The following is a 26,030-nucleotide window of genomic DNA, read 5'->3' as shown; positions in this document are numbered from 1 at the left end:
GATTCACAGCTCCCTTCTGAACATAGTCTCTGATGAAATGATATCTGATCCCGATATGCTTTGACCTATCATGAAATACTGGATTCTCCGTGAGTTTAATGCAACTCTGATTATCACAGTAAATCACTGAAGGTCTCAACGGCTGACCAAATAAGCCAAACAACATCTTGCGAAGCCAGATAGCCTCACAACTAGCTAGACTGGCTGCCATATACTCTGCTTCCGTTGAACTCAGTGCTACTGACTGTTGCTTCCCGCTGAACCATGACACTACTGCTGAACCCAACCCAAAACAACACCCTGAAGTGCTCTTCCTATCAGAAGCACAACCTGCCCAATCAGAATCAATGTATCCTGCCAATCTCACTCCATCTCCCTGCCTGTAGTCCATACCATAATCCACTGTCCCCTGCAAGTACCGCAAAATGTGTTTTGCAACCACCCAGTGAACCTTCCTAGGCTCACACATAAACTGACTCATTGTGTTGACTGCAAAACAGATATCTAGTCTAGTGTTGACCAAATACATCAAGGAACCAATCAGCTACCTGTACAATGTGGGATCCACCAACTCGGAATCCGAAGCATGAAGCTTCTTCCAGTTAGTGATCATCGGTGTCGACATGGGTCTACAATCCTCCATGTGGAATCTGCTAAGGATGTCCACAATATACTTCCCCTACCCCAGGAAGAAATGCCCCTCGTCTTGCCACACCTCCAAGCCCAAAAAGTAATGCATCAAGTTGATGTCCTTCATCTCAAACTCCGTCGCAAGATCTCTCTTGCAGTCCTCTATGAGTCTCTCTGCACCTATAATGACCAAGTCATCCACATACAGCACCAGAATGAGAGGCTCCTCACCAATCACAATAAAATAAATGTTCGGATCTGCCTCACTCTTTGTGAAACCCATCCCCTGCAAATATGTATCTATCCTGGAGTACCAAGCTCTGGGAGCTTGCTTCAGGCCATAACGAGCCTTCTTCAGTCTGCACACATGGGACTCCTTCCCATGCACCTCAAAGCCCTGTGGCTGCTTAATGAACACCTCGTCCTGTATGATGCCATTGAGAAATGCAGTCTTCACATCCATCTGGTGGATCTTCCAACCCATCTCTGCTGCTATCGATATAATGGAGCGGATCGAAGTATATCGAGCCACGGGAGCGAAGGTCTCCTCATAATCAACTCCCTCTACCTGGGAGAACCCTCTAGCCACAAACCTTGCTTTGAATTTCTCAATGCTGCCATCTGCAGCATGCTTTACCTTGTAAAGCCATCTAGAAGTAACCACGGATTTGCCCTCAGGCCTCGGCACCACCTCCCAAACATCATTCTTCATGATAGAAGAATACTCCTCCTGCATGGCCTCTCTCCAGACCTGCTGGCTAGCTGCCTCCTCATAGCTAGAAGGCTCAAAGTCAAGGATGGTGGTAACCATCGCCATATAGCTACAAAACCTCTCAGGTGGTCTACTCTCTCTGACCGGCCTCTTCAGTTCAGCAATAGATGAGGCATCTCTCAAGGTGTCCTGAAGCCACTTGGGCTTCCTCTTCCCTAAGCGCACTTCTCCCACCGGAGAATCAAACTCCTCCTCCTCATCATCATCTGGAGCCTGAACTCCTCACTGTCTGTCTGCTGTCCTCCTGCCTGCACCTGAACCTGTAGAAGCTGAGGTACCGTGTGAACTGTCCATCAGTGGACTCCCTAGTGAACTGCTCTCTGAACTGCTCTGCATGCTACCCGAAGCACCACCCCTCTGGCTCGGTGAGCCACTGCTCACTGACGGACCTGACATCCTCATAGATGTACCTCCTGATCCTCCTAATCCCTGCCCACTGGATCCTTGCGACTAACTCAACTACTGCTGAGGGTCTGGCTGATCCAGATACTCTAACTCCCGTGACCTCCTAAAGGCCCTGTCCTCCTCGAACTTCACATCCCGTCTGACAACAACTCTCCTCTGTGCAGGAATGTAAATCCGAAAGGCCTTTGAGGTCTCACTGTAGCCCACAAAGATACCCTTCTCTGCGGTGGGCTCTAGTTTGGTCCTCTTCTCCTTGGGTATATAGGAGTATGTAATGCATCCAAAGATATGAAGATGACCAATATCAGGCTTCTTCCCAGAGAGCCTCCTCCGGAGTCATGTGCCCCAAGGCACGATGCGGACTTCTGTTCTGCAAGTAAACAGTTGTGTTGCAGGCCTCTACCCACAAGAACAATGGCAACCCCTGATCATATAACATGGCTTTGGCAGCCCCTATGATGGATCTGTTCTTCCTCTCTGCAACCCCGTTCTGCTGGGGGTTGTAAGGAACAGTGAACTCCCTCCTAATGCCTGCCTCCGCACAATAGTCAACAAACTCTCCAAGGGTGTACTCTCCTCCATTGTCCGACCTCAGGGACTTGATCTTTCGACCTGTCTGTGTCTCCACAAGAGCTCTGAACTCCTGAAACCGCTTGAAGACCTCACTCTTGGTCTTCAAAAAATAAATCCAGGTCCTCCTGGAGTGATCATCAATGAATAAAACATAGTACTCATATCCACTCAAGGAAACATGAGACATTCGATCGCTCACATCGGAATGAATCAAATCAAGTATCCCAGTCGCTCTGTTGTCACTGCTGGGAAAAGGGGATTTGGCAAACTTGCCCATCGCACAACCTCTGCAAGTATCAAAGTGATCAGTACTGAAATATGGCACACCTGTAGTGATTTCCCGCAATGTCCTCAAGGCTCCATGATACATATGTTCCATCCTGCGGTGCCGAATCTCACACAGCTCAGAACTGCTAGCTCTGCTATCGGTACTACTGCTCAATGCCAAAAGGGGCTGGAATGCAAACTTGTACACCTTTGCATGGCGTACACCTATCACTCTAGCTGAATCAGCTAGAGTGCCCCTGGGATATATCAACACCTGTCCTCCCCTGAACAGTACCTCATATCCTCTGTCCTCCAACGCTGAGACGGATATGAGGTTCTTCCTCATCCTTGGCACATAAAGAACATTTGACACTTTCAAGGGAGGTTTGGACTCCCTCTGAAATGTCAGTGTCCCCACCCCGACTACTCTAACAACTCTGTCATCACCGAGTACTACCTCTATATCAGTGCCACTCTCTGAAAGCTCTGAGAAGTACTCACAGACTCCTGTCATGTGACGTGAAACCCCACTATCCACATACCAGATACCTGAAGATGCTCCGCTAATCGAGGGAAAAGCATGCTCCCTCTGAACCTGTGTGGCAGGTGATCCTGCACCAGAGGACTCACACGTAGTGAACGCAAACTCCCGGTCAAAACGACCTGCAAAGTCCTCAATCTCTGCTGAAGCTGCCACGTCCTGGTTCTTCCCCTTCTTCTTCTTCTCCGGACACACAACTGCATAGTGTCCCATCTTTTGACAATTCCAACGCTTCACCTTGGAATAGTCCTTCTGTGTGTTCCCCTGTTTACCTTTACCTTTGCATTTGCCCCCACCATTGCTTGTGGAAACCTGCTTCTTCCCTTTCCCTTTCTTGCCTCCTGCCACCAGTGCTACATCCTCATCCTACTCAACTGGCTTGGCTGCCCCAAGCTGACCTTTCCTGATCTCTGTCTGAATGCAATCATCCCAAAACCTCTCCCATGTGGGAAGGGTCTCACGTGCACAAAACCCATCAGCAAAGTTCAACCATGAACGGGGGAGGCCATTCACTGCAATCCGCACCAACTCAGTGGGTGGAATGGCCTCTCCAATCATTGCCAACCATCTCTCACATTAGTAATCTTTGTGAGATATCCAGCTGCACTATCATTACCCATCTTAATGTTCTTCAGCTTCTCCCTCAAGACCATCTTCCTGTTCTCATTGGTACTCTGGTAGAGATTGGACAATGTTGTCCACATCTCATGGGCATTGCTCTTTCCTCTCACATGAGGAATGCAATGATCTTTGATTCCGTCTAGAATCAGCCTCTTACCCTTGTTGTTCTTTTTATTATAAGCAGCCAACTGAGTAGCATCAGTAGGCACAACAGCAGGGTTCTGTGTAGTATGCACCATGATATCCCAGACTTCTGCCTCCTCAAAGATACTCTGCATTCTCTCCTTCCAAACGCTGTAATTTGTATGCCCATCCAGCCTATCCTCCACCCTCAATCCCAATGACATCCTGTTGTCCTAAAACTGAAAAATAGCACTGCTGTAGTAAAGATAAAACTGTTGTTTATGAAAAAATCAGCTTGCTGGAATTTTCTGAGTGAAAAATCAGCAGCTGTAATTTTTTCCTTTCCCTGTCCCAAACTGTCCTTCAGCACTCAAGCTCTGATACCATGTAGAAATTTCTCATTTCCCACCCCGGTTTTCAGTTTCTCCTTATTTCTCCCATATAGTTAAATGCCCTTTCCCATAACCATACATTTAACAAGCTGGAAAAAATAAATTTGCTGAAAACACAAATTCTGGAAATTTTACAGAAAGCTAGAAATTGCAGAAATAAATATCAGCAGTAATAAACAGCCATTAAAACACATTTAAACACTAAGATTTTTTGTCAATGTGACCCTGGAAAAACCCTCTACAACTCTTGGGGAAAACCAGTTTGAGAGCTCTTCTTTATTTCTGAAAATTGTATTTTTACAGTGAAAAATATTCAGCAAAAAAATCAGCAAGAAAATTTACAACTTATCTTTTTTCCCATGCCTCACAGCGCACTGGAAATTACAGCAAACAAGACAGCAATAAATGTTGTACGGCCTCTTCAATTTTTGTGCCCACTTTCAGCATTAAATGTTGTTGTACGGCCAGCATTAAATGCGGTGTACAGACTGCAATAAATGTGTTATATTGCCCTCATTTTGCGTGCAGGAAAATCAGCAAACTGCTCCTCGATTTTTGTGCAAACCACTCCTCAAAAATCGTGCCAAAATCTGTCTTTCACTGTGTGCTGAACCAGCTGTACAAATCTGCTCAACTGCTGCCTTGGAATGTGTGCCAAGCTGCTGTCTCTTTCTCCTCCCTGCTCAGAAATCTCTCTTGCTCTCTTGCTCTCCTTCTCCCAATCTGCTCATGAAAGAATGAATGACCTTTTCCTCCTTTAATCTAACTCCAAGTGACTTTTGGGTGATCCCTAAGTCCAATGGCTGAAATAAATTGAGATCTAAGGCTGAGATGAAATGTTCATTTAAATCTCACTTTTTATTTTTTAATTCACCCCACTTTAATAAAGACCCACTTAGTCATTTATTTCCAAAGTCACTTTTCCTTTCTAATTTTTCATTGACTTTATAAAAGTTACTTTAAAATTAGACTTAGTAACTTTATCACTTAAAGTCACTTTTAAATTAGATTTAACTTTATAAAACTTATAAAGTTACTTTAGGAGAAAAATTAAATTCTTTTGGACACTTTTCCCTAGACCAAAGATCAAAGCCTAAGGAAACCACCTGTCCTCCGGTACCAAATTTCAACAACTATGTGAAGTTCAAAGCAGGTTGGAGGGTTGGCTCAAAAAAATTACACAGAGTTCATAGTGTTGAAACTTATACTATATGTTTAATGCACACTAGATAGAAATGTTTCTTGTGTTCAGATATTTGAGAACTCCTCCCTTGTAATTAACAGCATGAAGAGATGTTCTCAAGTGCACAATACACTTCTCAGGCCAATTGGTGATCATGTAAAGGAGATTGTAGTATTTTTTGTATTTGTCACATTTACTAGTATTTTCAAGGAACTGAATATAATTGTGGATTCCTTATCCAAAAGGAGGCCAATTGCTTGAGGAGGTCTCCATGGTGATAGAGGAGATAGTGGATTGAGATTCTGTTCTTTCTCTCATAGATTTCTGATAGGATCATTCCTCCGTGTTTATTTCTCAGATGTTTTTTTGTTGTGATATCCATCTGACAGATGCCTACAGCTTATGTTTTGAGAAGGGATATTCTCTTATTTGATTTACCCTGTATCAGTTCTTTTTGGAGGTATTCTGGAGATGAGTCAATTATTTTGATTGGTTCAAAGGTAGGTAAGGTGTATATAGAAGGGCATGTTAATACAGCTTATAATATAGGGGATAAAGGACCATCTGGAAGAAAGGTTGCAGACTTTAACAGAGTTCCTTTTTGGTTTTTGTAAAAAGTAGATTGCAGAAAGCACATGAGGACTGTAATTCCATACTCTCTATGAATAGGAAGTGCAATTTTTTTCTTTGGAAAAAATTGTAATGTGCCAAAGTACATTTTAGTTTGAAAAATACCTTGTAAGAAACAGAGTCGTTAAGTGTTTGCTCTGTTTCAAGCCACCTTGCATATATTGGTCCAACTGATAAGTTCAAAATATCAAATAGAAGTCTGCTCCAGTCATCTTGCTCTAGACTATTACCATTTTCCAGAACCTTATCAATCTGCTAACACAACTGTACAACGTCTCAATCAGCAAAATATCGAATGAGGAAAAACAATAACTATAAGAACAATAAATTCAATGTTTAGGGAAATGGGAAATGCAATGATATATAAACCCTTCTAAAAACTTTAAAGAAATTCCTGTGAACCACTTACTTCCCTAATCTTTGCTGAAATGATTCCTATGCAAGTAGAATAGAAAAGGGTTATTCTTAAAGGGATATTGTTAGCACGTTTTTAGTTAAATCCATACAGGGAACTTAGTATTCATCCTTGAATAACACACAACCACTGTATTTGCACAATTTATAAGAAGGATTTGTTATAAGAGCATACTCATGTCTCGTCATCTCTGCAAGGTAGAACCTAGAGAAGATTAAATTCAGAGAGTCAACTTAAAGAAAGCTGAACCTTATCATATTGTTCTATAGTTATTCATGAGGTCAACCTACAATATACTGATCAGAAGTGGAACAGAAAGATGTGTCCAACATGTCACCAGAGGGACTGTTATCAGGATTAAGCATGGAAATCCAAATCAAATAGCAGAAAATGAATCAACTCCTTAAATTGAAATAGATCATCAAAGCTAAAACAGCTGGAGCACAGGACAATAAAACTTATATTCTACAAACTGATTTTTGGAGGTACCCAACCTGCAAATCTATGCTCAAAATATAATTCCAAACAACATGCACCAAACAAGGCATCCATAGGAAAATATTAGTTATGTCCAACATTGATACCTGCCTCTTTGTGAAGATAGTCCAATGCGGTCCGAAGTAGTCTTAATCTTGGACCCTTTGAAATTGCCTGTAAGCTTAGCATGTGCCTTATCTCAGAATTTTTAGCTTCCAAATCCTTAACTCCATAATTGCTATCATCATCAACCGCATCCAAAGCTACTAACAGTTTCTGTTGCACAGTGCTCCAGACATCACCCACATTACTTTGGCTTTCTTCCTTAACAAGCCTGACAACAACAATCATGAATTAGATTCTTGAAGATAGGTCAAATGAAATAATAACTGATACAGATATCCTGTTGGATAAAAATGCCTATCAAGATTTTGATGGATCATAAATTATTGGTTTACCAGCTGAGAAGGGTATTATCTGTTGAGGAGTCATCCTGATAGACAGTTTCATTTGCCTTTTTCCGTGAATTTGGGGATCTTGGGGTAATGATTCCGGCCATATATGCTAGGGCAACAGTGGTTGCCAATAAGAACTCATCCACCCACTCCAAAGCCATGACACTTCCAAGATCTGCTATACCTCCACGGCATTGAAATCCAGAAAATTTTCTGTAACCCTTTGAAAGGTTGTAATTATTACAACTCCAAATTGAACCATTTGATGAACTAAAAAGTTTAGACCTAAAACTGTAAGAATCCTTGAAACATGACTCAAAGGAGCAAATATTTTGCCGAAGGGCATGCTTACTGCTACTTGAATACTCTTCTCTAAAAGGACCAAATGATAGCACGTGCAAAAGACAGGTCTTCTGAGAATTGTATAGAGGCATCCGAAGTAAACCTTCAGCCATGTCTCCTTTTGTTTGTTCTACAGAAAAGCAATTAAAAGCACCTTGACATCCATGTTGTTTCAAAGAATGCCTGCTCCCAAAGAAAAAGTCCCTCTTAATAGCCCCAAAACATCTGTTCTTGTAAGCAAAGTCTGTGCCAAAACTGCAGTCATTCATGCAAAAATGATTGGGTTGTGAGTGACGATAGACCGCACATGGAATAGCAGCCCAGTCTGCCATCTTAAAAATCTTAAAGGATTATAATAGGTGAGGAGCAAATAGTCCCCCCTAAGTACCACTCCAGTTGCATTACCTTCTTTGGATACAAAGTTCAAACAATCAGGCTAAGAAGCATGCTTTTGTCACTGTCAAGCAGATCTGTCAACAGAAATACCAAATGAAACTGTTTAGATCTAAATGCAACTCAACCAGCATCGCCTTCTGTTCACACAAAGATTAAAGAACAGCATCCCGCCATTAAGCAGATGGTCAACCAAAGAATGCTAGATAATTACTTTAAGTGCAACAATTCTTAACTACATCTAATGTATAGAAAAGTTAATTGCTATTGATCGCACCACATGTTGCTTAGTTTTAATTTCCAATACCACTATCCTCTAAAAAAGATAGTCCACTTGTATTCTACTGAAAAAGAGAAAGCACGTGAAATTTGGATAAACCATCTTAGTAGAACAATATATACTCAAAATAAAGCAACGAAAAAGAAGTATGTTATGCAGATTTTTATTTCTACTTCAAACCAAGTAGGGGTACATATTTGCGTAACTTACTTTTAAGTTTTTAAATGGAAAACAAGCTGCATTCATCACGTTAAAGTTGAAAATGGAGTAAAAGAAGACACATTACACTGGGTGGAAGCTTCCTCCTTAACAAGTGTTGATTTGGGATAGCATAGGATGTGCTCTAGCCATGAAAATTGGTTGAGAGGCTAAAGCACATAAGATCTCCAAGACCCGGAAATGGTTTGGGCAAATTCTAACCAGTGTGGGAGATATTAAAATAATTAATATTTTTAATGGAGTTCCTAAGTCTAAACTTAGGAAAAATAAAATATTAATGGGAATTAATATAAAACTAGGTTAGAATGTTCCAAAAGTCATGGATCAAGCCAAATCTAATCTTAGCCGTTGATTAGAGATTTAATCTCGGTCGTTGAAGGACCAACAAGAAAAGTATAACAGGAGGCTTGAGGGTCAGTTAGAGAACACACTGAGGGAGACCAGTCAATTCGATTTCTGGAGCGGGGTTAGCTGAGAAATTCGAACTAGTGGTCTGGAAAGCAGCAGGAGGCAGCAAGTACGGAATAGAGAGTCGGGAGCAACACCAGGGGAACAACACAGGTTGGAGAGGCAAACGCAGAGGAGAGGCAAACGCAGAGCCTCTCAGGCAGACACAGAGGTTGCAGACTCTGCAATCACTGGAGGGCCTACGTGGGTGACGCAGAGAGACCTAGTGTTGACGCAAAGAGGCAGGGGCTGACGTAGAGGGTCTGGGAGCTACGCAGAGGTCAACCAGGCTGACGCTGAGACAGCGGGAAGTGCTGAAGAATTTTCTCTCTATTGGGTAAGCCAGTTTGGCACCTAGTTGTACTGAAGAATTGCTGAATAATAAAATCCTCCCTTGCTGCACCGGTTTTCCCACATTGGGTTTTTCTAGGGACTGATTGTCCAAAATATTTGTGTCGATGTGTTAATTCTTGTGCATATGTTTGTTTCTGTATTATGATGTGATATCTGCAGCAGAATTTATTTTAATGTTTACTGAAGGATTTTCATAAATAACTTATCGGGAAATAAGTAGGTAAAATAAATCAGTGTTTGCAATGATAGAATTTTCACATGGTATCAGAGGAAGTAATCAGAGACAGGAAGGGAAAATCAATTATGGGTCAAGACCATGATGCAGAGGCATCTATGTCAGGAGACTCGCACAGATTTTCAAAAAATTGCACAAGAGAAAGTGATTTTGATTTCTCTATGTTGGCTTCCAGGCTGGAAGAAGAAGTGGCTTGTGTGACTAGCTCTGCATCATCAAAGGTATGGTATATAGACAGTGGGGCCTCTTGGCATATGACGGAAATCCGGGAATGTTTCTCAGATTATCGGGAGGAGAAGATGAACTTTCAAATCACCATGGGGAACAAGACAAAATGTACTCCAATAGGGAAGGGTACCATAGTTTTTCAAACAGAAACGGAAGTGCGGTTTCGTGCTACCAACGTGCTGCATGTACCAGGATTGGGGATGAACTTACTTTCCGTGTCGCAACCTCAAGGCAAAGGCTATGACGTTTTCTTCATCAAGGACAAGGTATACGTCAAACACGCGAGCTGGAAAAAGAAAGTGCAAATCGGGATCAAAAGTAACAGGTTGTACAAACTACAACTAGAATCACCAATGGCACTAATAAGCAGTCATGGGGACAAGGATTTGAACAAACTATGGCGCAGAAGAATGGGACATTTGCACCATGGGGCTCTGAGAATTCTCATGAGCACTGTAACAGGAGTTCCGAATCTTAGTACGGAATGAGATGATGTATGCAGAGGATGTGCTCTAGGAAAGTATGTCCAAGCAGCGTTTCCTAGAAGTAAAAACACGGCCAAGAGTGTACTAGGATTGATACACTCAGATATCTACGGTCCCATGTCCACTAAAGCTCTTAGTGGTGCCTAGTACTTCCTTACCTTCATTGATGACCACTCAAGGAAAACTTGGATTTATTTTCTAAAAACCAAGGACGAGGTTTTTTGTCGATTCAAAAAGTTCAAGGCTCTGGTGGAGAATCTGACTGGGAAGAAAATAAAAGTTTTGCGCTCAGATAATGGTGGAGAGTATGTAGATAAGGACTTCATTGATTTTTGCACTAAGGAGGGCATCAAAAGAGAGTGGACAGCTCCATACAATCTGGAGCAGAATGGAGTAGCAGAAAGAAAGAACAGGACTATCGTAGAAGCAGCTAGGGCCATGATGTATGATTAGGATATGCCAAAATTCCTGTGGGCAGAAGTATGCAACACAGTAGTCTATGTTCAGAATAGAACTCCTCGTCGAGCATTGGGCAAGATTACTTTAGATAAAATCTTCACAGGGAAGACACCTGAAGTCAGTCATTTCAGGATATTTGGGAGCTTAGCATATTGCCGCATACCCGAGGAAAAGAGGAAGAAGCTGGATCAAACTGCAGAGAAAGGATATCTAGTGGGATATAGCGAGAACGCTAAGGCATACAAAATCTATCTTCCAGGGAGCAAGAAGGTAGTAGTTCGACGAGATGTGAAGTTCATGGAAGACAGGGCTTTCAAAAAATCTTGAGAAATGCCTTCCGAGGAGCAGTCAAAAGAGGAACCATTGGTCAAACCTCTTCAACCAACGGAAAAAAAGAATTCTTCCTCGAGTCAGGAAGAATCACAGGATGAGGAGCTAACAGAAGCACCTATTGGCAGAGGAAGAACGAGCAGGGAACTTCGTCAAATTCTGCGAGATGCAGAGGACTTCATTGATGCGCCAAGGAACAATAAGAGGGAGTGAAAATAGCCAGATAGATATCAGGCATTAGTAGCTCAGGATGGGGAGCCTGCCAGTTTTCAGGAGGCAACTCAACATCAGGTTTGGCTGGATGCGATGGTAGAGGAGTACAACTCCATAATGGTGAACGATGTCTGGGAGGTAGTGCCAAGGCCTCAAGACAGATCAATGGTAGGTTCGAGATGGATCTACAAGATTAAATACGCTGCAGGCGGCAATGTTGAGAAATACAAAGCCAGGTTTGTGGCTAAAGGGTATGCTCAGAAGGAAGGAATTGACTACGAAGAGACGTTCGCCCCAATAGCCAGGTATACATCTATTAGAACCGTGATATCCCTTGCAGCACAGATGGGGTGGGAGATTCGTTAGATGGATGTAAAACAGCATTTTTGAACGGTGTGATAGAAGAAGAGGTATACATTGAACAACCAAGGGCTTTGAGACACATGAGAAGAAGACTCATGTATGCAGATTGAAGAAAGCATTGTATGGGCTGAAACAGGCACCTAGAGCGTGGCATGGGCGAATTGATGGCTACTTGCAGAAAATAGGATTTGTCAAGAGTGACGCAGATCCAAATCTCTACTATTTGCTTGTAGAGAATGAGCCTCTAATCTTAGTATTATATGTGGATGATCTCTTCCTGACAGGATCATCCAGGTTCATAGGGGATTGCAAAAAGAATCTAGCCACGGAGTTCGACATGAAGGATTTGGGACGAATGCATTACTTCCTGGGGTTGGAAGTTTGGTAGCAAAAGGGGGAGATCTTCCTTGGGCAAAGGAGATATGCTACAGAAATCCTAAAGAGATTCAAGATGGAGGACTGTAGACCCATGGCTACTCCAGTGATAACCAACTGGAAGAAGATTGATGCATCGAAAGACAAAGATGTTGATCCCACCTTATACAGGCAGCTCATAGGGTCCCTCATATATCTGGTCAATACCAGGCCACACATTTGTTATGCTGTCAACACCCTCATTCAATTCATGGTGGATCTGAAGAGGGCGCACTAGGCAGCAGCCAAACATGTTGTCAGGTATTTATAGGGAACAGTCGATTATGGACTCTTGTACACTAGGGGTAAGGATATCAAATTGAGTGGGTTCACTGATGCAGATTGGGCAGGAAGTTCAGTGGATCGGAAAAGTACCTCTGGGTATTGTTTCAACATTTGATCAAGAATGACCTCCTAGTGCAATAGGAAACAGAAATTCGTGGCTCTGAGCTCAGCTAAGGCAGAATATATGGCCACAAGCACAGCTTCGTGCAAGGCCATATGGCTTAGAAAACTGCTTGTGAACCTATTCAGAAGAAAGATGGAGGCGACCAGGATCATGTGTGATAATCAGAGTTGCATCAAGCTCAATGAGAATCCAGTGTTTCACGATCAGTCAAAGCATATTGATATCCGGTGTCACTTTGTCAGAGACTATGTCCAACGAGGAGCTATACAGTTGAGCTATACTCCTACAAGAGAACAGGTGGCAGACATCCTTACCAAGGCCCTTGGAAAAACCAAGTTTGATTATTTCAGGGAGAAGATGGGGATGATAAAGAATCCATTTTAGTAGCAGAAATGGGTATGATGTTGGAGTGGAGTAGCAGTCAGCAGTAGCATGATGCGACATGATCAGAGGGAGTTGCAGTGCAGATGCAGTGTTGGGAAGATGGACCAGCAGCAGCACAGATGCAGAGGGAGTTGTCGTACAAATGCAGCAGTGCAGAGGATGTTGGGCAAGGAGGCTTAGCATCAGCATAGGTACCAATTCTGTATGATCAAAGTAATGCTCAGTGTGGAGTATTACTAGAGCACAGTGCTCGCTAAGAGGGAGCGTTGATTTGGGATAGCATCGGATGTGCTCTAGCCATGAAAATTGGTGGAGAGGCTAAAGCACATGAGATCTTCAAGACCCAGAAATGGTTTGGGAAAATTCTAACCGGTTTGGGAGATATTAAAAAAATTAATATTTTTAATGGAGTTCCTAATTCTAAATTTAGGAAAAATAAAATATTAATGGGTATTAATATAACACTGGGTTAGAATGTTCCAAAAGTCATGGATCAAGCCAAATCTAGTCTTAGCCGTTGATTAGAGATTTAATCTCAGTCGTTGAAGAACCAACAGGAAAAGTATAACAGGAGACTTGAGGGTCAGTTAGAGAACACACTGAGGGAGACCAGTCAGTTCAATTTCTGGAGCGGGGTTAGCTGAGAAATTCGAACTAGTGGTTTGGAGAGCAGCAGGAGGCAGCAAGTACAGAACAGAGAGTCGAGAACAGCACCAAGGGAACAACGCAGAGGTTGGAGAGGCAAACGCAGAGCCTCTTAGGCAGACGCAGAGGCTACAAACTGCGCAGTCACTGGAGGGCCTGCGTGGGTGACATAGAGAGGCCTAGTGTTGACGCAGAGAGGCAGGGGCTGACGCAGAGGGTCTGGGAGCTATGCAGAGGTCATCCAGGTTGACGCTGAGACTGGGGGAAGCGCTGAAGAATTTTCTCTCTGTTGGGTAAGCCAATTTGGCACCCAGTTGTAGTGAAGAATTGCTGAATAATAAAATCCTCCCTTGCTACACCGATTTTCCCACATTGGGTTTTTCCGGGGACTGATTGTCCAAAATATTTGTGTCGATGTGTTAATTCTTGTGCATATGTTTGTTTCTGTATTATGATGTGATATCTGCAGCAGAATTTATTTTAATGTTTACTGAAGGATTTTCATAAATAACTTATCAGGAAATAAGTAGGTAAAATAAATCAGTTTTTGCAATGATAGAATTTTCACAACAAGAAAGTTGCACAAACGAAAGATGAAGTGAGGAGAGCAACCATGTATCCTGTGCATTATGAAAACATATAAGAATGAATATCAATGCTCTAGCAATTTGTAAAGCTTGTCACTGTATCTGGATTTAAAAAATGGTATTTTTTTAAAATTACAGAATTGCTTGCAAAACAATAATACCAACAAACATTATCAAGCTAAAGATAGCACTTGAGAAACACAAGAAAAACATAAAAATGATGAGTGAAGAGAAACAGGAAACATGCTTACCTACCACAAGACACAAACTATGATATCATCAAAAGCAAATAAATTTCATCTTTTTGCAAAAATTTTGGCATTTATAGAATTCCGAGACCATGCAATAATCTGTATGTATGACAACATTTATAAATCAGATTGCATATGATCATGGAATTGCATTCATCTTAAAGATTCGTATGACTTTAATATTTATTAAGCAAGAAAACCCAGAGTACAAAAGACAGTGTTGACCTCTACTGGTCAACTACCCATGCAGTACATCCCCCTTTTCTTGGCAAAAAGGGGCAGCACTTGATCAGCATGTCCGTGCCATCCTGCCATCATCAGCAACTTGATCTTTTTGATTGTAAACCCAGTCTGCATGTATTGATTGTAAATAATCTTAGCAGACATGAGTCATGTATGTAATTTGCCTAGGTGGACCTAACTTTCTGATGATAATCTACGTCCCGGAAGGTTTTTCGTCTCACCGATCCACGGATCGGCAGAGTTTTCCTTCAAACCTGACCCCAAAGCCGGGATTGATTTTGTCATTAGAACTTTAGGAGAATCCTAGTGTGTTGATCTGCTAGATTATCGTGGTGTCGCAGAGCTGGGTGATTTATGAGGGTCTGTATTAAGTGGGCTTGTCCCCTTGAGATGTAAATTGTAAAAGTCATGATGTAATGTGTCCTGAGGGTCGAGAAATGTTTTAAATCCCCTCATGAGTCCTAAGTCCTAGGTCCTAGGTGATGTTTCCGAAAGCTTAGTTCAGTGATCCATGTTAAATGAATTAAAAAATTAAAAAATGAATAAAAATAATAAAATAATAAAAAATTTAAAAAAAAAAAATGAAGCAAAAACCCTAACTAATAAAATAATAATATTTTAAGTTAATAAATCGACGGATGAGATCAAGAGATGTCTTGATCCTCATCAACGGTCGAGATCATTTCTACATGGATCACTCGAACTAGCCGTTGGAGACATTTCCTTTAAGTAGGGTGCTAGGGGTCATTTCAGATCATTCGATCTGTGAGTCAAAGACTGAAGAAACTCTCTTGTAAATTTGTTTCTGGTTAATAAAGAAGACTTTGGGGTCCATATCTTGCTGGTGTTACTCTCTTGAAATGCTGTGAGATTGTTTTAATTTTCTGCATATGTTGTTTTCAGCTGTTAATAATAGCTTTTGTAGAGTATTGTGGGTACAGGTATCTTGCTCACTTACTAGGGTTTGGGTGTTGTTAGGGTTTCTGAAGTAATGGCAAGTATCTCCATCACTTCCTGAGATCTAGCAGCATTCTTGCCCTCTTTACTGATGGTTGTTTCTGAGCTGTGCAGAAAAACCCTTGCTGAAGAAGATTTGGTGGGCGTTAGGGGAAGTTCTCGGCTGAACCAGCCAACTCCCACAAGCATTTTCTGCTGAGCCCAGTGGATTTGATCCTGGGTCTATCATTCGGTTTTATTTTTCTGATCTGCATAAGAGAATTTCTGAAGTTTTTTCACAGTGACAATCTGAAATTTCTTTTCTTTAAAATTTTCCTGTTCTTATTGTTAAATCTGGCTGTGAAGGGGCTAAATCTGTACATTAAATTAGCTGATCTAGGGTTTCAAATTTTTTTTTTTTATACAGTTTTCATTAGGGTTTTGTTGTCTTGAAATTGCAGGTACAGGGCCTCTTTTCAGGGGTTTATGAGCAGAAAGTTTTGTGATCACATCCCTGTCCGCCAAAACAATCCACTGTACATCGGCCAGAAATTTTCAATAACTGCAATACGTCCGTCATCCTCACCATCGGGCCAGCAGGGAAGAAGTCAGATCCAAAAGGAAATTGAATGCAACACAAATCTCTCAAGCAGCGACGAGTTGATGTAGAGTGACAGCCGAATACATGGCTCTTGAATTTTTGTTTTGGAGATCTCTGTATAGATCAGACTAAAGTCGAGCGTTCCACGCTTTTTTAAATTTTTCACGGCAATGAATCCATGGATTGATATATATAAAAGCCACAAAGTTACGACGAATATTTGTAAGGGTTTGCCACGATCTGAATACGTATGTCCAGCAACAAGCAAGTGTAACCTTCACTAGTCTGCGGCTACCTCTTATCCCTTCGCGCTGTGGTAGAAACAAAAAAAAAACAAACTGGATCCGAGTATTATGCGGGGTTCTGTATTTAGCTGATGGCTCGGCTCTGTCAAACACACAGAATCGGGGTCGAATTCTTCTTTGAAACCTTCACGGGGTCTAACAGCACCAGAGATCCGTCGGCTCAGCAGTCACGCTGGTGAAAAATCGATTTCACTCACGCCTCAGGTAACCCTCACTCGTCTGTCGTCTTTCATATGTCTGCATTCTTCACCAGCGTTTTGGTTATTCAGCAGTCATGCAGGTATCTTCTCAACGCATTCAGTCGAGTTTCTAAAGGGTCACGATTTTATCATTTTTGCTAACGCATATCTCAGCTTTAGGCCATATATCTGATCCATTTTCGATTTGATGACTGCGATATTCCTATGCGTAGATGTTTCAGTTTTGAGGGCGCATTTTTTTGACTTACGCTTCGTTTAGGTTAGGCTTTGTAAATCGTATTTCGTTTTAGGTTAGTGTAGATTGTAAATAGATTTTAAATTTTTTTTTAGAAGTTTTGTATAGTCACGTATTTGTTAGATTTTGGTTTCATAAAAATAAAAATAAAAAGATTTATAAATTTGTTTTAGGCTTTGTTTATTTTTAATATGGTTAGATTTTAGAAATTTCTTTAGTTATAGTTTATAGTTTGTAATTATTTTATATTTTAATTAGGATTCATTTTGTTTAGATTTTAAAATAGTTTTTTTTTTTTTAATTTTGTTATAAAAAATCAAAAAAAAAATGTTTTTGTTAGATTTTTTTTAATTTTAATTTAATTTTTTTAGTCTAGTTTAGTCTTTTTAGATTTTTATTTTTAGATTCATTTTATAAAAAAAAAAAAAAAAAACGAAAAATAAATTGAAAAATAAAAATTTTGTGGGAAATTATTTTTGTCAGTCTCAGGAGTTTTCACGTTATATGTTTTATGCTGAGATGCTAAATTTTCAAGTTTGAGATACGAAATACGATATCTGGTTAATAATTTACGATTCTCGTGGTGGTTTTAACTTTTAAGCATTCATCTTTTCGAAGTTTTCAATTGCTGGATATCGTTTTGGTCATGTGATTTAGCTGATGATAGATGGTTGTTGTTCATGGTCCATGTTTCTATATCAGTTAAAAAGTAATCGTTTCTACATCAATTTCTTAAGGCACTGGTCTGCTCAATTAATCAAATCCATCGAGTCCTTTTTATATCGTATCTCATGTCTCCCAACCAACTGGTCGACAGTTGGTCTCATCATCTCACAGGGACTACCCCCCTTAGCCGCGGGAGACAGGCTTAAACGGAGGGATCGGGGATCAGAGTGACAGCCCCCGGTCTGAGCGTTGTCGTGTCAATCTGCGCGACAACATTTTTTGGCGCCGTTGCCGGGGATACTTTTTCTCGGTGTTTTCAAACGACTTTTCATTCATCTTCTCATCTTTCTCATCTCTCATTTGAGCTGGCAGATTCGACCTTTAAGGTTATCATTTGGATCTTTTATTGCCTTATTTTTCGCCATATCATCAGCATATCTTCGGTGTGTTTCTTGTTTGGGTGGCGACTCCATTTTCTTATTTTTTCCCAGACAAGAAGCCTCCCGCATATCTGTTTGTTGATTACTTCTTGGATCTTAGAATCAGTTTTATTGTTCAAGTGGCGACTCCACTTCTTTCATCTTTTGATTTTCTTGAGCAAAGAGCTAGTTCTATCATCCATCTGATCCCTTATTGTTCATCATGGATTATTCATTTAAACCATGTCGTTTTACTCACCGTCTCCATGATCTTCCGGAGGAGGCCATTCCTGAATTACCTATTTTTTCAGATGGTGATCCAATCGCTGCTAAAAGGCATCTAGACTTGTTTATTCGCATCATGATCATATATTGCAGACCCCCTCAGTTTAGTCATGGTGATATCAAAATGCGTCTATTTGTCCTTTCTTTAAAAGATGATGCTTTGAATTGGTTTAACAATTTTCCTAAGGATTCTTTTACTTCTTTAAATGACATTGTAAATGCTTTTGAAGATAGATATGGTTATCCAAACAGCTTGCCTTCTGCCTCTAAAATTGTGCGACAGAATAAAAATAGTTTAATAAGAGGTCCAACGGATGGTGAAAGATCCCAAGACGACTCTTCATGTCAGAATGTGTCATCCACCGGAAATATTGCAGATCAAGTTCATAACAATGAAAAGGAGGAGCAAAAGCAAATAATACAAGATTTAATGATGCTGGTGAAAAATATGGAAAGCAATCAAACTAATTACGTCAATGATGTCAAAACTTTATGCACCCATCTGGAAAAACGTAATAGGGAGATTGAGGTCACGCAAAATCAGCATGCTAAAGAAATTGAAGCCATGAAAACTAAATATGAAACAGAAATTGGAAACATGCATAGCAAGATGTCAGTCTTAGAGGAAAATATGGTGACCATGAAAGCTGATCATAATAAGGAAATTGACTCTATGCGAAACAAGTTATTAACTATGGATGAGGAAATGACTATCATGACGTTCAATCATAATAATCAAGTGGCTGACATGCAAGCGAATCATAAAGAAGAAATAAATTTTATGCAGCATTGCTTGATGGACATAAAGGAAAAGAATGTTAAAGTAATAAAAGACATGCAAGAACACCATGCCAGACAAATCAGTGCTACAAAGGTTGAACACTCTAGTCAGATGGATGCCATTAAAACACAAGTTCAAAGGTTTCAGCAACTGGCAGAGGATAAGAGAAACCAGCAAACATCAACAGATCAGGAGTCTTCTCATTTGTTGCAACAAGATTCATCTTATTATTGGGAGGTTGTTGATTCGATTGAAAGATGGTTGATTGAGGGCGATCCAGACAGACTTAAGAATGATAAAGATCAGATGCGGGCTAAAGAAAGACATAGCACGCATATCTTACATACTTCATCTGATAGCTTTGAAACAGAAAGTACCAGGTCATCAGTAATTCAACCAGCCAGAAAGAAAAAGCGCAAGAGAAAGAAGATAAGACGAAGATTTGATACATCAGACGGCCGTGAGCAGCTTGATTTTCGAATAGGAAAAAGTCCTACCATATGCAAAATTGGACATGGCACATCCGACAAGCAGCCCACAGATTTGCCTGAAAGCAGGCAAATGCTCAGTATGCACTATATTGAACACATCTGATGCCGTAGGGCATCCTCTGTATCGTATTTCTAACCCTACTCCTTGTTTTTCCGTATTTTCGTTTCTGCTTTAGATAGTTAATAAATGAAGAGCTTTTATCCTTCCTGTGCTTAATGTATATGATGATTTTGGAATGGACGCTACTTATTTTTATCTGTGTGTTGTATGGGTGCAGATTCTGGATTCTCACATTCCTGCAAGCAGCAACGTGTCCCCAAGTAGAGCCCGATGTTGACCTCTACTGGTCAACTACCCATGCAGTACATCCCCCTTTTCTTGGCAAAAAGGGGCAGCACTTGATCAGCATGTCCGTGCCATCCTACCATCATCAGCAACTTGATCTTTTTGATTGTAAACCCAGTCTGCATGTATTGATTGTAAATAATCTTAGCAGACATGAGTCATGTATGTAATTTGCCTAGATGGACCTAACTTTCTGATGATAATCTACGTCTCGGAAGGTTTTTCATCTCACTGATCCACGGATAGGCAGAGTTTTCTTTCAAACCTGACCCCAAAGCCGGGATTGATTTTGTCATTAGAACTTTAGGAGAATCCTAGTGTGTTGATCTGCTAGATTATCGTGGTGTCGCAGAGCTGGGTGATTTATGAGGGTCTGTATTAAGTGGGCTTGTCCCCTTGAGATGTAAATTGTAAAAGTCATGATGTAACGTGTCCTGAGGGTCGAGAAATGTTTTAAATCCCCTCATGAGTCCTAAGTCCTAGGTCCTAGGTGATGTTTCCGAAAGCTTAGTTCAGTGATCCATGTTAAATGAATTAAAAAATTAAAAAAATGAATAAAAATAATAAAATAATAAAAAATTTAAAAAAAAAAATGAAGCAAAAACCCTAACTAATAAAATAATAATATTTTAAGTTAATAAATCGACGGATAAGATCAAGAGACGTCTTGATCCTCATCAACGGTCGAGATCATTTCTACATGGATCACTCGAACTAGCCGTTGGAGACATTTTCTTTAAGTAGGGTGCTAGGGGTCATTTCAGATCATTCGATCTGTGAGTCAAAGACTGAAGAAGCTCTCTTGTAAATTTGTTTCTGGTTAATAAAGAAGACTTTGGGGTCCATATCTTGCTGGTGTTACTCTCTTGAAATGCTGTGAGATTGTTTTAATTTTCTGCATATGTTGTTTTCAGCTGTTAATAATAGCTTTTGTAGAGTATTGTGGGTACAGGTATCTTGCTCACTTGCTAGGGTTTGGGTGCTGTTAGGGTTTCTGAAGTAATGGCAGGTATCTCCATCACTTCCTGAGATCTAGCAGCATTCTTGCCCTCTTTACTGACGGTTGTTTTTGAGCTGTGCAGAAAAAAACCCTTGCTGAAGAAGATTTGGTGGGCGTTAGGGGAAGTTCTCGGCTGAACCAGCCAACTCCCACAAGCATTTTCTGCTGAGCCCAGTGGATTTGATCCTGGGTCTATCATTCGGTTTTATTTTTCTGATCTGCATGAGAGAATTTCTGAAGTTTTTTCACAGTGACAATCTGAAATTTCTTTTCTTTAAAATTTTCCTGTTCTTATTGTTAAATCTGGCTGTGAAGGGGCTAAATCTGTACATTAAATTAGCTGATCTAGGGTTTCAAATTTTTTTTTTTATACAGTTTTCATTAGGGTTTTGTTGTCTTGAAATTGCAGGTACAGGGCCTCTTTTCAGGGGTTTATGAGCAGAAAGTTTTGTGATCACATCCCTGTCCACCAAAACAATCCACTGTACATCGGCCAGAAATTTTCAATAACTGCAATACGTCCGTCATCCTCACCATCAGGCCAGCAGGGAAGAAGTCAGATCCAAAAGGAAATTGAATGCAACACAAATCTCTCAAGCAGCGACGAGTTGATGTAGAGTGACAGTCGAATACATGGCTCTTGAATTTTTGTTTTGGAGATCTCTGTATAGATCAGACTAAAGTCGAGCGTTCCACGCTTTTTAAATTTTTCACGGCAATGAATCCACGGATTGATATATATAAAAGCCACAAAGTTACGACGAATATTTGTAAGGGTTTGCCACGATCTGAATACATATGTCCAGCAACAAGCAAGTGTAACCTTCACTAGTCTGCGGCTACCTCTTATCCCTTCGCGCTGTGGTAGAAACAAAAAAAAAAACAAACTGGATCCGAGTATTATACTATGCGGGGTTCTGTATTTAGCTGCTGGCTCGGCTCTGTCAAACACACAGAATCGAGGTCGAATTCTTCTTTGAATCCTTCACGGGGTCTAACAGCACCAGAGATCCGTCGGCTCAGCAGTCACGCAAGTGAAAAATCGGTTCATTCACGCCTCAGGTAACCCTCACTCGTTTGCCGTCTTTCATATGTCTGCATTCTTCACCAGCGTTTTGGTTATTCAGCAGTCATGCAGGTATCTTCTCAATGCATTCAGTCGAGTTTCTAAAGGGTCACGATTTTATCATTTTTGCTAACGCATATCTCAGCTTTAGGCCATATATCTGATCCATTTTCGATTTGATGACTGCGATATTCCTATGCGTAGATGTTTTAGTTTTGAGGGCGCATTTTTTTGACTTACGCTTCGTTTAGGTTAGGCTTTGTAAATCGTATTTCGTTTTAGGTTAGTGTAGATTGTAAATAGATTTTAAATTTTTTTTTAGAAGTTTTGTATAGTCACGTATTTGTTAGATTTTGATTTCATAAAAATAAAAAAAAGATTTATAAAGTTGTTTTAGGCTTAGTTTATTTTTAATATGGTTAGATTTTAGAAATTTCTTTAGTTATAGTTTATAGTTTGTAATTATTTTATATTTTAATTTTTATTAGGATTTATTTTGTTTAGATTTTAAAATAGTTTTTTTTTAAATTTTGTTATAAAAAATCAAAAAAATGTTTTTGTTAGATTTTTTAATTTTAATTTAATTTTTTTAGTCTAGTTTAGTTTTTTTTAGATTTTTATTTTTAGATTCATTTTATAAAAAAAAAAAAAACGGAAAAAAAATTTGAAAAATAAAAAATTTGTGGGAAATTATTTTTGTCAGTCTCAGGAGTTTTCACGTTATATGTTTTATGCTGAGATGCTAAATTTTCAAGTTTGAGATACGAAATATGATATCTGGTTAATAATTTACGATTCTCGTGGTGGTTTTAAGCATTCATCTTTTCGAAGTTTTCAATTGCTGGATATCGTTTTGGTCATGTGATTTAGCTGATGATAGATGGTTGTTGTTCATGGTCCATGTTTCTATATCATTTAAAAAGTAATCGTTTCTACATCAATCTCTTAAGGCACTGGTCTGCTCAATTAATCAAATCCATCGAGTCCTTTTTATATCGTATCTCGTGTCTCCCAACCAACTGGTCGCCAGTTGGTCTCATCATCTCACAGGGACTACCCCCCTTAGCCGCGGGAGACAGGCTTAAACGGAGGGATCGGGGATCAGAGTGACAGCCCCCGGTCTGAGCGTTGTCGTGTCAATCTGCGCGACAACAGACAGATTATGCTGTTACATGATGTCTAACATTATATATAAAGCACTGCTTGTAGCAAGATTGACAAAACTAGAGCTAGGTACCAAAAAGCAGCCATCAGCCGGAAGAACCAAACCAAAATGACCTCAACTGGGAACTAATCTTGCCACATGTAGCCATTTCACTCTGAAAGCACCACCTGACAAACCAGAATCCCTTCATAAGAGTTCACCATTTAGCACTGCCACTATAGAAATGTGGAGAAATGCCACTGTTGCACCCTCAGCATCTGATGCCAGTGTGCATCTCATTTAATTCAGGGTCTTAATGCTCCCTGACAATGCCTTCATCTGAGAAACACATAGATGTCCATCAACTTCTCCCTCAAGGTCACCAGATGCACAATTGCATACCCCAAATCCACTTCTAGTGTTTAAGTCCAGTGACTCCAATAAACCAGCATAATATCTTTAATCACCCCACATGCATTTCAAAGCAAAGGACACCTTGGAAAAATACATCATCCAGAACTAATGCACCTTTCAATCACTTGCTAGATAGTAATTAGTAAATACCAAAAAAGCTTATGTCGTTGCCAATCCAAGCTTCCAACTTCTGCATAAAACTCTAAAAGAGCACTTGCTATGTCTTAGTTTGTAACCACATAAAAAAGTGCCTAGCATAGAGTCCATGCTGTCTCTACTAACAGCACTTTCGGCATTTTAATTTTTGACAACACTACAATGTAAGCTGCAAGTTGTAACAAAGATCTCAATGCAAGGTAACCAAGTCGTACAATTCCCTTTTATAACTGGATATAAATAACTTACCAGAATAACATAAGTATACGGAACCCTACTAAAATTAGTGCTGCATCATGAAAGAAGTTAACAACATCTCTTTGGGGATGGATAATATCTGCACTTTCAAACTATTAAAAGCTGGCACATATTGAGATTTACCTGGTACCTTTTCACTGGTAACTGAAACCTGTATTTTGGCTTTATACATAAACCTGGCTCAGTAAATTGACTTCAGGCCGTAATTGACACTTACTCCTTAATGAATTGGCTTAAGAAACAATTGAAGTCATTAAAGACCCCTTTAGTACCTGACTAACTTGACTTATAAATATTACAGTTAAGACTAACTACAACTCCTCTATTGTCCATATATTTTTTTATATCATACTTATACCTAAGTTACCAGGATTTGGATCCGGATCCGCATATGGATCCAGATTCGGATACAGATCTGCCAGTTTTTCAAACAACCAGGATCCGGAAACAGCAAGGACACGGCAAGTACACGCAAATATAAAATATTTTATAATTTTTAAAATTAAAATTTATATAAAAATAAAAATAAAAACTAAATTTATATAAATATAAAAATAAAAACATATGCTAATTTCTTAATATATAATTTTTACATACAATAAATAATTATTATATAAAATATTCCAGACTTAATATATCATTTATAAATATTAATTAAATTTATATAAAAATGAAAAACATATATGATTTTTTAAATATATAACTTCAATATAATACTCTAAAAATAATTATTAATTTAATTATAATGGGATTAATGTATCATTTATAAATATTTAAACATTAATTATTAGTTGTAACACAAATTATTAAAGTTATTTTAGAAAACTTACTTTTTAAACTTGAAAAAAAAAACTTTTAAATTAATTAAAATAAAACTTACTTTTAAACTTTAAAATAAATATATAGATAAAAGCTTACTTTTTAAACTTTAAAATATCTAATTAAAAACTTACTTTTTAAATTTAAAATATCTAAATATATAAATAAAACTCACTTTCTAAACTTTAAAATATCTAAATACAAGCTTACTTTTTAAACTTCAAAATATCTGAATAAAAATGGCTATAGATTATAATACGCTAATTCATTGTTTTGGTGGACGCTAATTCTTTCATTCACTATCTTGTATTAAAGCTTATTCCACGAAATCCCTCTCCAGCACAATTTGAAGCTCAACGTCAGCCCTGCTGGCCTCTGTGTCAGCCTAAAACCCTCTATGTCAGCTTATTGAGGCTTTGCGCAGCCTCTCTGGCTCTCTGCGTCACTCTTGCAGCCTTTGCATGGATGACACAGGCCCTTTCTAGCTCTGCGTAGTCTCTACTGCCTTTGCGTGGTTCCCTCTGGCTCTGCGTCTGCCTTTCTCTGCGTCTGAGCTGGTCTCTTGGTACTGTCCCTGCCTCTCTACCTCGTACTCACTGCCCCTCGCTGGCTATCTTTGATGACGTGCTAGGTTGCACAAAACAGGGAAACGGGTATGAGTTTCCGAAACGGGCACGGTGACGGGTACAAAACGTGACCCCCCCAAATTTTCGAAACAGGGAAATGCAATATATATATATATATCTATATGTATATATGGACATTTAATAAATATGTGCAACCATAAAGCATATATGATACATTCTAATTTATTACATTATGATTAAATTGTCAATTGTCAATGCATAAACTATAAGTCTCTAAATTTACATCACATTTTCTCATGAATGATCACATAATGAAAATAGCAATATCCAAAATCAGCCACGAGAAATTTCTAATTTCTTGTCTCGTGCTTGATTGGGAGTCTCCTCCTACATAGTTGAATGACGTTAGTACTCTTGATTAAATACAAGTTCCATACCTTAGTACCCTACGTGCTCTTGATTATTGGGAGTCTCCCCTACATAGAGGGCTTGGTTCTCTTGATTAAATATAAGTTCCATACCCTAGTACATGACAAAATCCAATGGAAACATTGTA

At 39.6% G+C, this 26,030-nt stretch overlaps 1 protein-coding gene across 6 annotated transcripts in view; it reads right to left on the bottom strand.

The window, feature by feature from the left end:
* LOC149168193 (phosphoglycolate phosphatase) overlaps window positions 1-26,030 on the bottom strand; it is a 242,752-nt gene that overhangs the window by 156,491 nt on the left and 60,231 nt on the right. For 2 of the 6 annotated variants that reach the window (XM_089428161.1, XM_089428160.1), the window contains 4 exons: window positions 8,232-8,296; window positions 7,488-8,081; window positions 7,141-7,363; window positions 6,243-6,389 (listed from right to left, as the gene is read on the bottom strand). In XM_089428161.1, the coding sequence (XP_089284287.1) occupies window positions 6,243-6,389; window positions 7,141-7,363; window positions 7,488-7,939 (822 nt within the window). In that variant the 5' untranslated portion in view covers window positions 7,940-8,081; window positions 8,232-8,296. Of the gene's footprint in view, window positions 1-6,242; window positions 6,390-7,140; window positions 7,364-7,487; window positions 8,297-23,333; window positions 23,556-26,030 lie in introns of those variants that run through there. The other 4 variants (XM_089428158.1, XM_089428157.1, XM_089428162.1 and 1 more) reach the window with 3 other exon arrangements.

Source organism: Pinus tabuliformis, chromosome 4_2, assembly GCF_031772625.1.
Source record: "Pinus tabuliformis cultivar Carrire ecotype Pingquan chromosome 4_2, CPIR1, whole genome shotgun sequence".
Lineage (NCBI taxonomy): Eukaryota > Viridiplantae > Streptophyta > Pinopsida > Pinales > Pinaceae > Pinus > Pinus tabuliformis.
This window is presented reverse-complemented; position numbering and strand designations above follow the sequence as displayed.